Genomic DNA, 14301 nt, shown 5'->3' with positions numbered 1-14301 from the left:
TCCATTGTCCATGTTATTTGAACCGTAGACTGTGTATTAATGGACAAAGCCTCCATTTTGGTAAAGTGCTGCAAATGTGGAAGTGCCTTAAACCTGCATTCTATCTGAATTCCAGCAGGGGGTGACACGTGCGGTTGCAAAAAGAGGTCAGTTTCTGTAGAAGTTTATGAGAAAGTGACCCACTTCTCACTTGATTTATCACCTCAGTAAACATTTTCATATGAGTTTATGGTCTCAATCACAGAATGATGTTAATTTTTTTAAATTATAGTCTTGTTGATTATAAAAATAAATAAAATAAAATAAAGCAGGGGGTGTTTCATGGCGTGGTTATGATGTGATTGCCAGTGAAAGTAGGTTACGTAACTAAGAGTGTAAGGGCTCCTCCCTCACTCCTAACTCTCGTCTAAAATCGTCACATTCGGAATCGGGATGGCTCCGTCCGTAACGGCAAAACTCAAAGACAAAAAACATATTTCCACAAACCAATGGGTGACGTCACACATGCTCTGTCCACTGATTTTAGTCAATGATTCGAACTGCAGATCCGCTACCCAACCTGTATGTAATGGACAATTCCGCTTCCAACCTGTAAGAAGGATTTGGGGGTGGGAGGGTTAGTGCACGGAAGCACAGAAGGGAGGGGAGGGGATGAGGAGGAGGGAGGGTAAAGCTAGTCAAATACTAGTCACTAGCTAGTGTACAAGAAGTAACGTCACCCAACATTGCTTAGAGCACCTTTAATATGAGTTCATCAGCCTGCCTATGGTCCCCCAGTGGCTAGTAATGACAATCGATGTAAACCAAGCCCTGGGTATCCTGCTCTGCCTTTGAGTACATGAAAGCTCAGATGGGCCGCTCTGGATCTGGTTACCTTCCCTTTAACGGCTTTGCACGCCCAAAGGGCAGTTGGTCAAGGCCACACCCCACCTTGCCCGCCCTCCCACTCTCTTCTCCTCAAAAGCTACAGACTAGAAATGGCACATACTAAGGAAAGCTCATTGTAGGACTGGCTCTGGTAGCTGTAATTCTGCACCAAGGCTAAATTTTGGGAAAGAAACTTATGATATGGTATGGTATGATATGGAGGACCGCTAAGGTCTATATAAAAGCATCCAAAGAGATCTTTAATTTATTGTTATAAGACATGCATATGGAATAAGATGCATCCATGTCAACAATATCATCACTACAAGATCAGTTTATGTTAAGAAAGGTTGCATTTCTTGTTTTTTCCCCCCTCAATCTAATAAGAACTGTTTTACTCTTCATCCTGAACAGCATGTGAAGGCAAAAAGTCAATATGATAGGAACTTAAAACAATTTTAAGTGCCAATTTTAAGTGCCAAGTGCCAACCTTAAACCAGTAATTTACACTATATTCACACTAGTCAAACTGTGATATTCTTATTCCCTGTAACCATACCAACTGGTTTCAACAAATTAGAACAATAAAAGCAAAACCTTGCGAGACATATACATCTTTCCCTCGTAATGAACTAACACAACAAAAGGGCCCATAGCATAAAGGTTTTATATTGTAATTTGTGAAATGGTGTTATGTGTGTTGTTACCCAAATGGGGTTGTTTTTATCCACTAGTGAGGGTGCAGTTAATTAGGTTGGGTAGAAGTATTTATTTATTTTTTGTGCGTAATTACATCAGTGCTTAGTAAAACCAGTTACAACTGTGGTTTATGCCAGTCCCTGCAAATACAAGCATGTAATACTGTACATGTCTTTTTTGTTTCCCATTTTGGTTTGAAGAACACAAGTTTCGTTAATCAAATGATTTTATTGTCATCAATATATTGACACCTCCATCATGTGCAGCTTTGATTAAATTATTGTAAAAGTCAATGATGCATCATGGTAGCTGGGCAGTAAATAACAATAGTTTAAAGTGTGGCTATACTTAATTATGAATTACACTTTAATGCGAGTGATTGTGGGCGGATGTTTACTTTTGAGTAAAGAATAATAATCATACAAGTCCGTTTAGGCAACATATGTGTTGTTCAGGTGTTACAGATAAATTACAGCTGGAGGAACCGTAAATGGATAAAGAAATTGTAATACAAGTATCAGAACAGAAAATGGTTTGGTATGAAAAGAGGGCTTTTAAGAAAGAAGTCCTCGGAGTTCCTCTTAAAGAACAGCAGGTGTTGTGGAATCAGTTGTTGAAACATTTATGAGAAACAAGGCATCTTTTGTGGAATATACAATTTAATTATCACAAACAAATACAACCCTCAAAAAAAAAAAAATACAAAAGTAGCATAAAAACCTTTATGCTTACTAAGTAGGCACCACAGTTCATAATATAATATTAACTTTTGAATGTCTGAATATTCAGTAAAAGAAACTGCCAGTGGAGAACAAAACATCCTCAGCAAGAAAGGCATTTTAGGCTTCAAAGGTTTTTGGGACAGTACTTTCTCTCAAACCGGGCTACGTCAAACTTCCGCAGGCAGCCTTTGTAGTTCATGTAGCGGATCTTTCCGAAAACAGCTCTCTCTCCCCAGCCCTGATCATGGATGCCACAAATAGACCACATACAACCTACATGAGGGACACACAGTGGGAGAGGACATAAATGTGTGAGAAAGTGAAATTCAGTAAGTCTGTGCCACACTGACACGCCTCTTAAACCAAAGAGCTTCTCGTATTGGCAACAACCCACGATGTAGTTAAAGTGCTCATATTATGCTTTTTCCCCTTTCCTTTTATTGTGTTATATATATTTTCACTTTTTTTGTGCATGTTATAGGTATTTATAAAGTGATAATGCCCAAAGTCTACGCCAAAGGGTCTTACCTTCTCCAACAGAAAACACTGCTCAAACTGCTCCAAACAGCTCTATTGTAGTCCATCATTTACGTCTGTGACAAACGTTTGTCACTTTGTAACACACGTTATAATGCTCGCCTAGCTGCTAGCATGGCTAGTAGTCCTTACCTAGCTACTAGTCCTTACCTAGCTGCTAGCATGGCTACTAGTCCTTACCTAGCTGCTAGCATGGCTACTAGTCCTTACCTAGCTGCTAGCATGGCTACTAGTCCTTACCTAGCTGCTAGCATGGCTGGTAGTCCTTACCTAGCTGCTGCTAACATGTTTGGTGAAAAGAGGAGCTGCAGCAATGGGCAGTACAAGAAAAATATGGTGTTTTTTGAAAATGAAACCATGTTAACCTATTCTGATATAACCTATATATACAAATTTGAACCAGAAAATTAGCATAATATGATCCCTTAAAGAAAAATTGTTTTTTAATGAAAGGTCCATTTATAGACAATATTAATGTTATACTATTTGAAAACATTAGATGTTCAGCTTTTGGGCGACTCTGACCTGCAGCCCTTTGCTGCATGTCATTCCTCCTCTCTCACCCCTTCCATATTTTCAGCTGTCCTATCAAAATTAAGGCCCAAAAATATAATCTTTAAAAAAAAGCTCGTCAGCTTTCAGAATATGTAACCCAAATGCATGTTGTCCAAACTGTTCAGACAACAAAGTTATACAAATACAAACTTCGTAATTATAAGAGAAAAGTTTTTATCATAAGATCCGGGATTAGGTTCTTGTTAGTCTCATGCTTGGTATTGATAGAAACTAAAATTCAAAAACTACACTAGATTTTATTCTGGGGGAGGATACCTTTATCTTTTACATGTTTGCTTTATTGCATCTCCATTTACTCTGGAATGGTAATAGAAATAAGTTTAGTTACATAAGCACAATACATTCATATTCCTTAAATACTTATCTACTTCTACTTCAAATGAGACCAGTTGTATGCATGTAGGTGTTATGATTGAGCAGTCTTCCTGGTTAATTTGGGGTCTGTTGTTTTAGCAGTTTTTTTCCCCCAAGCAATAAGGGGCATAAGGTTAATCTTTGTCCTCACCAACAAAGCCATTGGGGTCCTGGCCATCCAGCTCATAGCGATCATTTAGGTACAGAGCGATTGAGAGTGCCTCCTCAGGTGAAGAAGTCCACTCCAGAATCTTTTTGGCCCAGTACATCCTCAAGAAACCATGCATCTTCCCCTCAGTGACCATCTGGTTCTAATAGAGATAACATGAAATTAACAGCAGTTAGGAACAACACGGACCGACGAGCAAATGTTATCAGAAACATTTGAATAAGAAGTTACCTGAGCACCGTTCCAGAGCTTGTCATGCGTCTCTGCTTTCTCCAGCTGTTCACGTGTGTAGAGATACGGTCTCTTGTCTTTGGCATGATCTTTCAAGGTCTTCTGAGCCCACTCATACGCGCCTGAGTAACACACACACACACACACACACACACACACACACACACACACACACACACACACACACACACACACACACACACACACACACACACACACACACACACACACACACACACACACACACACACACACACACACACACACACACACACACACACACACACACACACACACACACACACACACACACACACACACACACACACACACACACATAAATAAATAAATAAATAAATAAATAAAAAAAGACAACATCCGGAGCTGAATCGTTTCAAACATGCTGTAAAGACTATTAATTTAGACCTTTCGGTCAGGTAGAGATGGTCCGATACCATTTTTTTGTTTCCCAAAACCAATTCTGATGCCTAAACTTGTGTATCAGCCGATAACAAGTACTGATCCAATACCAGGGTGTCATATATCTTATTATCTTTTAACAGCTGTGTACTACAATCTCTGTATGGATGTGATATGATTGCTATCTTTGTTGTCGGTCTAGCTCAGCTTAAACTCTTTGTGAAATATGAACACACACAAACAGAACTTTCTGTTAAGTCATTATATCCGCATTACTGTTAATTATTTATCAAAAATCTCATTGAGTATAACACATAACATTTTGTGAAAAGGACTTATAGTCAACACTACAATATTGTTGCGGTATCGATATCCAGGTATTTGACCAAAAATATCGTAACATTTGATTTTCTCCATATTGCCCAGCCCTAGTCTTGACTCCTCAGCCTGCCAGAACTGACGCTGACGCTCAATATAATTCCTTTTACTGCCACTAATAGGACACTCATCACACCAGAGTGAACAGGATGCAATGTAATAAGATCTAAACTGACCCTCCAAGCAGTCGTATTTCTTGTTGTAGAAGCAAAAGTTGTCGGTCAGCTCCCTGCGCACCACCAGCTCCTCAATGAAGGAGGAGACAGAAACACCTGAAGACTTGCCACGGTGCTGAACCTGCAGTGCCACACGCTGGGCTGACAGGTGGCCTGATGGGAGGAAGCAGAAATGGTCAAAGGGGATAGAGACAGATGAAGATGGACAGAATGAGGAGGCAATGGTAAAATGGTCAGAGTTGGTATGAGTAATTTTTAAAGCTAATCTATTCTGTGATCTGGTGTCTCAACAAAGGATGTTAAACATCTTGGCAGTTTAAATAGGAAGCCCTTGTAAATGTGCTGATGCCTTCTGTATCTCTGTGATAACCATCCAACTTTTTATATAACTCAGTGGTGAGTTGGCGTTCTTACAATCTTAAGTAATTAATCAAATGGCACAATTGTATACGGTTTTTATTTTTGTTTTGAACAAAAGGAGAAACAAGCTCCGTTCTAATAGAAGAATCTAGTTTGAATTTTTTGTTCTTGAGCGTGAGTATCGTCTACTATCAAATGTTTTAAGTATGTATGTATTTAACATTCTGTCTTGTTCAGCACTTAAAGCTCTTAATGTCAAATGTATTTATAAAGCACATTTAAGTATTTATAATGCTGTACTGCAGGGCTTTAAATAACAAATTCTACTTGGCCAAATTGGAAAACCAGAAAACTTAAAATGGTCTTCCCATTTTCAGCAGCCTATTAGCTTGTTTAGAACCTGTCTGTGTGTGTGTGTGTGTGTGTGTGTGTGTGTGTGTGTGTGTGTGTGTGTGTTTGTTTCTCTGGCTTAGAATTAACTGACAAATGTGTTGATAAGTGCGTAATAAAAGAAACACAATCACAAACATTAGCAACACTAGGTTGTTTCTAAGTGGCATAGTGGATGGCAGGTGCAGACAAGAAGTGCCCTGAAGCCCTGAAGCCCTGGAAAACATGACGCGCTTCCTTTCAGCATCCATGGCAACCGATTGAGCTGTTCAGACAGACCTGGATGGCTTGCGATTTGCAGCAACATTTCAGCGTCTGGTTTTGTTTTATTTTGCGTGCTGCGAGCAAATCTGCCAAGACAACATACTCATAATCTATTATAAACGAACAATAACGGTTAGCCTATATTATCTGGTTATGCTGGGCCACTCGGAGGTTGTTTATGGGTTGGTTGTTGCCCATGGGCCAGCAATTAAAAGCCAATTGTTACACATGTAACAATGCTGTTGCATGTGTAGATTTGGTCAATTTGGATTTATTCTGATTTGTGTACATTTTCTTCTTTTCAGCTGCTGTAGCACATTCATTTCCAGAGGTCTGAATATTGATCCTTGTGGGGCACTTATCAGTCATTTGGGGACTTGATTTTAAACTATTGACAACAACAAAAGAAAGTTAAAGTAGTTATTGTACTATGACAAGGCCTAACGCTTGACAGGTCACAAACATGGAAGGAAATAGGACATAGGTGACAAAACAGTAAATTAGAGCTAATATAAAGTTGCTGGAGAGTTTTACAAACCCTTCTTCCTCCTCCCCCCCCCCAAAGACATGCATTTAATTCACACTCATTTGTTTTATGTGCTACTGACCAAAGCGGATCCAGGGGGACAACTGGCTGAGGGCAGCAGCATTTGGGTCATTGCGTTGGGTGTCAAACAGTTTAAGGCGTACATCAATGAAGGACTCCAACATGGCCATCCCTCCATTGGTGCCTGGTTTCGCCCACTCCGGCTCGCCAACTGACCGGTCAACCTGCAGGGAGACCAGGATTTTGTCCCAGTCTATTTGCTGTAATGTGAAGGTGGGAGAAAAGAGGGAGAAAAAAAACAATCGTGAACTAAAATATACACTCTGGTTTTGTAGAAAACTGCAAATTTCAATAGAGGTGACGTTGTGGGCCTTTCATGTTGGTAATGAGGAGGCTCAAACTAGTAAATGGCATATCAATCAAAGCACTGCAGTGAAAGCCACAACCCTGCAGGTTTAATATCTAGTGTTGGAAAGGAAATGTACACTTTTGGCTACTTTTTACATCACTCGTCAATAAATAAAGTTTAGAAGTGAGGAGCCTCTGAAGGTTGAGAGGACATGCTTTATTGTAGCAATCTGACTTCCAAACTCTCCATCAATGATCTCCCCAACAACTTACTTTCCTTGTAGGGATATATGAAAACATTTCCAAAGCAATGAATATTTTTACAAAAAGATTAATTACGTTCATGTCGTCTTAACTGAGCCAAATTTCCTTGAATGTGAAATAAAAATGCATGACCTTTTTTTTTTTTTTTTACAAAAGCATGTTAACTTGTATTCCCAACAATCTGAAAGGGCCCTACACCATGACTGCAGCACTTACTTTGGCGGCTCCAGTAGCTGTGTACGGGTGTTTCTCTACCAGAGGAAACTCTGTGAGGAACTCCGGCAAAAGCTTGGTGATTTTTCCTCTGATCGTCCTGGCGGCGTACTCAAGTTTAGGCGATGCTACCCAGCACGGAACAATATTGTGGGCATCAACCTATAAAAGGAAAATGATGTCTTTCACTCACATAACAGATACTAAATAAATATTGATAGCACACATGGGCAAAAATAGAAGGCAATACACATGAAATGAGAGGGAGATCAATTACATCTTTCAAATCAAATTAAAATATGTAACGGCAAATAACCAGAATGCAGAGCATCCTATTAACATTCTCTCCTTCTCAAAATGCAAGTGTTTACCTGTATGAGGGGGATGTCCTTTGGAAGTGCCTTTTTAACATCCTCCAACCACTGCAGTGGCTCTCTGAGGGGGGAGAAGTCTGTCACCACTGCCCCCAGTCCATGGTCAGACACAAAGCCAGGGAGAACGTCCCCCGCCAAACCATGCAGCAAGTGGAACTGGATGTCTAAGGTCTTGCATTCCTGTTAGTGGAAGCAGAAAAACAAAGTTAAGCCTTAAAGACTTGATGGGGGTTCAAGTACCTGAATCACAAACCCTAAAAAAAGTTTTAAGAAATTGGATTTGTGCAATTTATTTGACTTGTGTCTTCACACAATGCACCCCCCCCCCCCCCTCCCACAACAAATTCTCATATTTGAGGCATACACCAGAGAAGGTTGAAAACTTTCATGTGTTTCAGAATCAGAACAACTTTATTGATCCCCGAAGGGAAACTCTGTGTTGCAGTCGCACAATTAATAAAGATATCAGAGTATAAATATAAATAAATAAATATAAGGAGTGTGGATATATTTACATAGTTAAAGGAATGTTATTATACAGTATTTACATAATAAACATAATTAAGGAATTGCAATGTTGAAAAGTAATAATAATAATAATTGTAGCAATACAATTATACAATACACTACAATATTCACTGTAGGGATTAATACATGAAAACTGTGATTAATTTGCTGTCAATCAAATAATCTACTAAACATTTCTACTCCTTTAACATATTGAATGTCAACAATATGTTCATTTTATAATTAAAAAAGAAAGAAATGCATGTTTGTAGAGCCTGCAAGTGTTGTAATGCTTGATCTGGTTGCTGGTTCAATAAAAGACACATAATATATAATGTATGATTTTTAAGAATATAGACAAACTGATTAATGCATTACTGGCATGTATGGCTGTCCTCATGGCTGTGCATTCAAAGAGTCATAAAGTAAATACCTTTGCAACTTCTTTCAGACCTTTTAGCATAAAGCTGTAATGTCTCAGAGTAGACAGTTCTGATTTCGGGACAAACAGGCAGACACAGATGTGCAGAGGAAGGTTCTCCTCCAAAGCAAGCCGCTGGGCCTGGATCAGGGCCCAATTATCTGAAACACAGAGGGAAAAACACAAAACATGTTGTCATGAGAACATGGAGAAAATACGAGCCAAACATATTCTCTCGATGCAATACTGGTAGTTGTTACTATCAGTTTACCTTGTACTCTATGGTCTCTCAACATCCAGTACAGTACACCCTCTGAGCCTTGCTTTGCCTGCTTAGTGTCAGAAATAAAGCGGAGGCGCTTTTTGTTGAATATCATTTCCTTCTTCTCTGTCCTCTGCTGCTTCACAAGGTCCTGCAGCCAGCCCTCGGCTCTCTCCTTCTTTTCCTCCTTCACGGGGGCCAACTTCTGCTGCTTAGCACGGGGCTCTTTACCAGCAGAAGCAGCTGAAGATGTTGCTTTGCGTTTTTTGTCTGACATGATGGTTTGACTGGTGAATGACTTGCTCGGGCAGGAGAATACTGAACTGGGTCTAGGACTACTGTGATCACCAAGCCTCAAGAGTCGCCTTGGTGCAGAGGAGAAAGATGAGCTGCAAGTGAACCAGAGTGAAAATTGTGGAAAAATCAACTGATTCTTCGTCCGTTAGCAAAACATTACAGAAACCAATATTTACGAAAACAAGCTTATGTTGTAATACAGAACGACAACACTGCTAAAAACGTAACGTAGGCCTACCTTCTCCACACACAGTGCAACATGCGAAGTTGACGAAGTAGCTAGTATTTTTAGCAGCCCAGTTACGAGAAGAAGCACACTGGTGTTCGTTTAGCTAGGTTTTGTAACACCGTTTTTATTGAATTTAACTACATTTCCCACAATGCAGATGTAGAGTCTCTACGGGGCATGCGCGGTGCCATTTACGCTCGGAGGAGGATCGCAGTCTCAAAAGGGACGGACAGCTAGCACGGCTGACGTCTAGCTACTGTAGTATTGTATTTGTCTTTGCACTCGGGATAGTTCCTTGTGTTTTTAAACTATGAACGGAGATTATTTAACAGCAGGTCGGGGGAAAAGACCAGCGATTCCCGACAAAGTCGACATGTCATTAGGTAAGGTCCTATATAGCAAACACAAACGGTAACATACTATAATGGAGTAACGTTATTAGCTAACGTTACGGTATTGTTAGCTAGCTACTAACGGGTGGTGATAGCCAGCTACCGTTAACTAAATATGTCTCATTTAATCATTCAGACGCCCTTGTTTATCAATGCTCATGTGATAAATTTAACAGATGACATCATTCGGTTGAACAAAAAAGAGCAACAGTTAAAAAGGAAACAGGCCACCGTGAACCGCCGACCAGTCAAGAAGAAGGGCCGTTTAACCCAAGCAAGGGGTGTGTTATCAAGAACTGCTGGACCAGTCCAGAGAGGTTTGTCCTTACGCTTTCTCGGTTGTTGTTTGCTTTTTGTGTCTCAACTCCGTCCATGTGTAATGTCGCTAATATTATCTTTACCAGGAGGTGGCGTGCCCCGAGGAGGAGCATCTAAATTAAGAAACCGAAGAGTCCCTCCCCCACCTGGTCGACGACGAGGTCAAGGGGTTATCACAGGACTGGCCGCCAGGCGGCCTGCTGCCCTGCTGAAACGAGTCGGGACGCTTAACAGAGCAGCGTTCAACCAGGTAATGTAGGTCATAGTGGAGTGCCCACTAAGACAAAGACATTTGTCTCTAGGTACTCAAAATAGCTTCTAATATTGGCCTGAAACCTCATTGTAGACAGCTGGCAACACTGGCATGTATGCACAGATCGTATTGAACACGACAGTAACTGAGTTAAATGAATAAGAGAATATTTGATCAGACTGTAGGTATAAATTACTATAAATCCTCCTTTTCAGACTTGGTCTCGCTAATGATGTAGGGTGTCTATATTAGAGGTTAGTAGGGAGGGAGGCTCAAAAGAATCAATAATTCCTAAAATGTGCTAGTGCTAAAACAAGCAAAGTAGGGGTGTCAATGTTTAGGACACTGCTCTACATTCTGATCCTTGCACGTTATGTTCAGTTTGCACGGAAGTTCTTGATACAAAGAGAAAATACTCCTTAGTAGTATAGTCCTTTTTTTTAATCCAAACAGGAGTATACACAATTTCACAAAGACTTTTTACGAAATTAGCAGAAACCATGATATATCGTGGTATAGATTGTTATTGAGATGTAAAACTACCTTTTATCAGGATAGAAGATGGTGGCCATAGAGACAGAGTGCATCGTACATTATACTCTGTGAAGATAACAGTCAGCGCCACACTATACAACTAAGGGCTGAAACGCTAACAAAATACCTGTAGCTAGCTAAAAACGTTAGATTTAAGCTTGTGAAAGGACAATTTTACCATGCTATGTCTATAAGACAGGACAAGTTTTGTTGGTAAGCTAATGTTAGCTTTGCGTCAGCAAGCTTAGGCACTTGCTGAATATTAGGTTAATGTCAGGATCCCACAGTCTTCTCATTTTTCCTGCTGATTCCACAGGAATGTATCCACTTTTGTTTAACTCAAAGTTCAGTTTTTTTTTAGTTATGGGTTCTTTACTTTGGTAGTGCATCCATCACAAAGCAGCTTTTTTATGCATTTTTCGGTTGTTTGCTAACAGACAGAATTGACAAGGAAGCAAATTGGGTGCTGAGCTTACCTGTTCCTTTTAAGTGTTTATAAATGAAGCGACTGTTCACATAATTTTCAAAATTGTGTATGAAGCTGCATCACACTTGATTTCAGACAGTAATACATAGATTCAGTACAGTGTATCTATTTATTAAACCACATTTTAATGCTGGGTAAAGAACTAAAGTAGGACTAGGATCTTTGAGGCTTTAACTGATTTTAACTCTACTTCAGAATTCTTATTTGCATATGTTACACAGTACCATGAACTAACAATGTCTCTCGCAGCCTATTTTTAGAAGCAGTGCAGCTTTTCAAAAGTTTTGCCTTTTTTATTATATACTGTATCTGTCCTCCACTGCACCCTCAGAAAACAAAGTCCTTCATTCAACGCACTGAAGCCTTGTATAGGCAGCCAGAGGCACAGAGAGGTCAGAATGCTGCAGGAGTCAGGGGACCATTTCAGCTGAGAAGACGGTGAGAAAACCTCATGACAACTTGTACACAATCCCTGAGTGCACTTGGGCTAATGTGTAGTTCTTTCTAAATATGAGGAGCATTGTGGGATTGGTGTAGGAACCCAAAGTCAGGGTGTCTTAAGTGTTGTCATCAGGCACTAGACTGTTTAAGACGTACAATCAAGAAAGTAAGCAAGCGGGTACAGAGCAGTTAAAGACGGATCTTAGTTTTCTACATTGTGTGGTTAACTGTGCAGTGTATACAGCATCACACACAGTACACTGAATTCACAACTGTGTTTTAATACTGTTTTTGTGTTGCACTCATGCAGACCACTGCCGCCTGTCCAGCAGACTCGGAGGGAAGCTCGCCAGGCTACATTTCTTTTTCACAGAGGGCTCAAGGTAGATGATGCGTTATTTTTTACAACAAGAGTTGTTAAACATACTGTTTTTGTAGATTAAATCTACCCTGGAAATTCAGAGTACTCGTGAGAGCACAACTTAAATTTTCTCATCGAGTTACTCTGACATCAAGTAATGCTGCTCATTAGCTATACCCTTGCAGCCGAACTGCACCAATCACATCGGTGTGTCAGATATAAGCGGGTCAGAGGCAACAGTTTAGTCTTCCAGTTAGCCGCTGGTGGCTAAGCGTATGGGGCTCTGGATACATCACCCCATGTGTTGTTGTGATTGGTTGTAGTGTTATCCAATTCATTAAGCGAGATTTTCAAATGCACGCTTGGTGGATCTTTCCGATTTGGGTCTGAATTTCCAGGCTAGTGTAAACCTGATTGTGTTGTGAATTTTCTGTTAGCATGTGTAGTATAATCTGTTTATCTGGGCATTTTAAGACCAAATCTCCAGACTAAATCTAAACATTAGTACACCACTGTGTTTTATTCTTCATGTCCATGGCTTCTTGTTTACAGGTACAGGCCCAGGTGCAAAAGCCAAATCCTAGTATTTCGCCAGTCAGAACTCAGCAGTGAGTATTTTTAAACATCAGAGTCTATTTTGGCTCCAGTTGTAAAAATGCCAAATTGCCTGTAATACTAATAAAAAGAGGAAACCCGCACTGAGTATACAAATCATTTGGAGAGGAAGGAAGACCATTGTTTGCCAATTTGGAGTGGCTGTGTGATACCATACAACTCTGCTTTTTATCCACTAGGTGGCGCACATCGACAACTAGCAGTGGAATCTTGACTGTTTCAATTGACAACCCCACAGCCAGGACTCAGCCTGAGTAAAATCACCATCTTTATACTCTGGTTTTAGACATTTCCAAAAGCACATTTATTTTTATTCATAGTAACTGGTATAGTAGTGTATTATCTCTCTCTCACACACACACACACACGCAAATGTAAAATGATTGGTTTGACGTCCACACCAAACATCACACACTAGACACCACCAGATAAAAGTGACTGACTGTGTGACTTCTTCGTAGGCCTCCCAGTGCTTGGACCCTGCATCCTCCAGCTGTCGTCTCTGCTCCCGTCAAGGTGGAACAGGTGGAGAAGAAAATACCAAAAGGAGTGCCTCTGCAATTTGACATCAACAGTGTTGGGAAACCGGTGAGAAAATGCTACTTAGATTTCTGTAAGCTTAAATACACACACATAGGAACATTTTAATTCCAAATGTTTATCCTCAAATTTTCTGAAAAATATTGCTCAATAAAGTGTGTTAACGAATTTCCGGTGTATTTATCCTTCTACAGCAAACATCAATCACCCTGAATGAGCGGTTCCGCATCCTAAAAGATCAGCGCACAACCACCGCACAAAGCAGCAAAGGCAGCCGATTTGTTACCGTGGGTTAGCTGGCAAGAAGACCGCGACGAGTAATACTCCGAGCCCCTTTTGTCCCGCTCAGACCCACACCATGAACCCCACCTTTCTGATGGATGGGATGTGCTGGCCCATTGACTGACCTTACCAATGGGAGGGAGGACAACAGAGGGACACAAGTACAACACGCACAACTGTGAGAACTTGGGTGTGCAAGTGTAAAAGGAAGAGTATGTTGAAAATAAGTTCTCATTAATTGTCCATATCATTGTACTCCGCTGTTTGTATTGTGGATGTCCTATTCTGGGCAGGAAGGAGCTTTCCCCCACCCAACTTGGAACTGCTGACACATCAGACTGCTTGGAAGTATTTATTTTCAGAGAGGACAGTTATGTGCTCGGATGGCACTTATGTTCTCAATACGTTTTTTCTTGAGAATTGTTTTGTAATTTTTCTTCAAATAAACAAGTTTCTCTTTAAATATTTGGTAT

The 14301-nt window shown here is 40.3% G+C and overlaps 2 protein-coding genes across 3 annotated transcripts; one reads left to right on the top strand and one right to left on the bottom strand.

Annotated features, from left to right (window-relative positions):
- Nucleotides 1–1236: 1236 nt before the first annotated feature.
- cpdp (CPD photolyase) lies at nt 1237–10513 on the bottom strand. 2 transcript variants are annotated; one of them, XM_034887035.1, is made up of 10 exons: nt 9615–9642; nt 9089–9468; nt 8830–8978; nt 7887–8069; nt 7519–7677; nt 6752–6950; nt 5130–5282; nt 4156–4277; nt 3907–4066; nt 1237–2561 (listed from the first exon to the last, which is right to left on the bottom strand). In XM_034887035.1, the coding sequence occupies exons 1-10, from the start codon at nt 9635–9637 to the stop codon at nt 2413–2415; spliced, it is 1677 nt and encodes a 558-aa protein (XP_034742926.1). In that variant the 5' UTR covers nt 9638–9642; the 3' UTR covers nt 1237–2412. The 2 variants fall into 2 exon arrangements, with proteins under 2 accessions (XP_034742926.1, XP_034742927.1); XM_034887036.1 differs by lacking the exon at nt 9615–9642 and adding an exon at nt 10327–10513 and having other exon boundaries at nt 2314–2561.
- LOC117953757 (UAP56-interacting factor-like) lies at nt 9708–14300 on the top strand. The gene is made up of 9 exons (XM_034887038.1): nt 9708–9988; nt 10174–10314; nt 10402–10565; nt 11921–12027; nt 12341–12413; nt 12944–12999; nt 13186–13260; nt 13468–13594; nt 13741–14300. Exons 1-9 carry the CDS (start codon nt 9916–9918, stop codon nt 13840–13842), a joined length of 918 nt encoding a protein of 305 aa, XP_034742929.1. The 5' UTR covers nt 9708–9915; the 3' UTR covers nt 13843–14300.
- Nucleotide 14301: the final 1 nt, after the last annotated feature.

This window comes from Etheostoma cragini, chromosome 12 (genome assembly GCF_013103735.1).
Source record: "Etheostoma cragini isolate CJK2018 chromosome 12, CSU_Ecrag_1.0, whole genome shotgun sequence".
NCBI lineage: Eukaryota > Metazoa > Chordata > Actinopteri > Perciformes > Percidae > Etheostoma > Etheostoma cragini.
The sequence above is the reverse complement of the archived record's forward strand: the minus strand, read 5'-3'. Positions and strand labels throughout refer to the sequence as shown.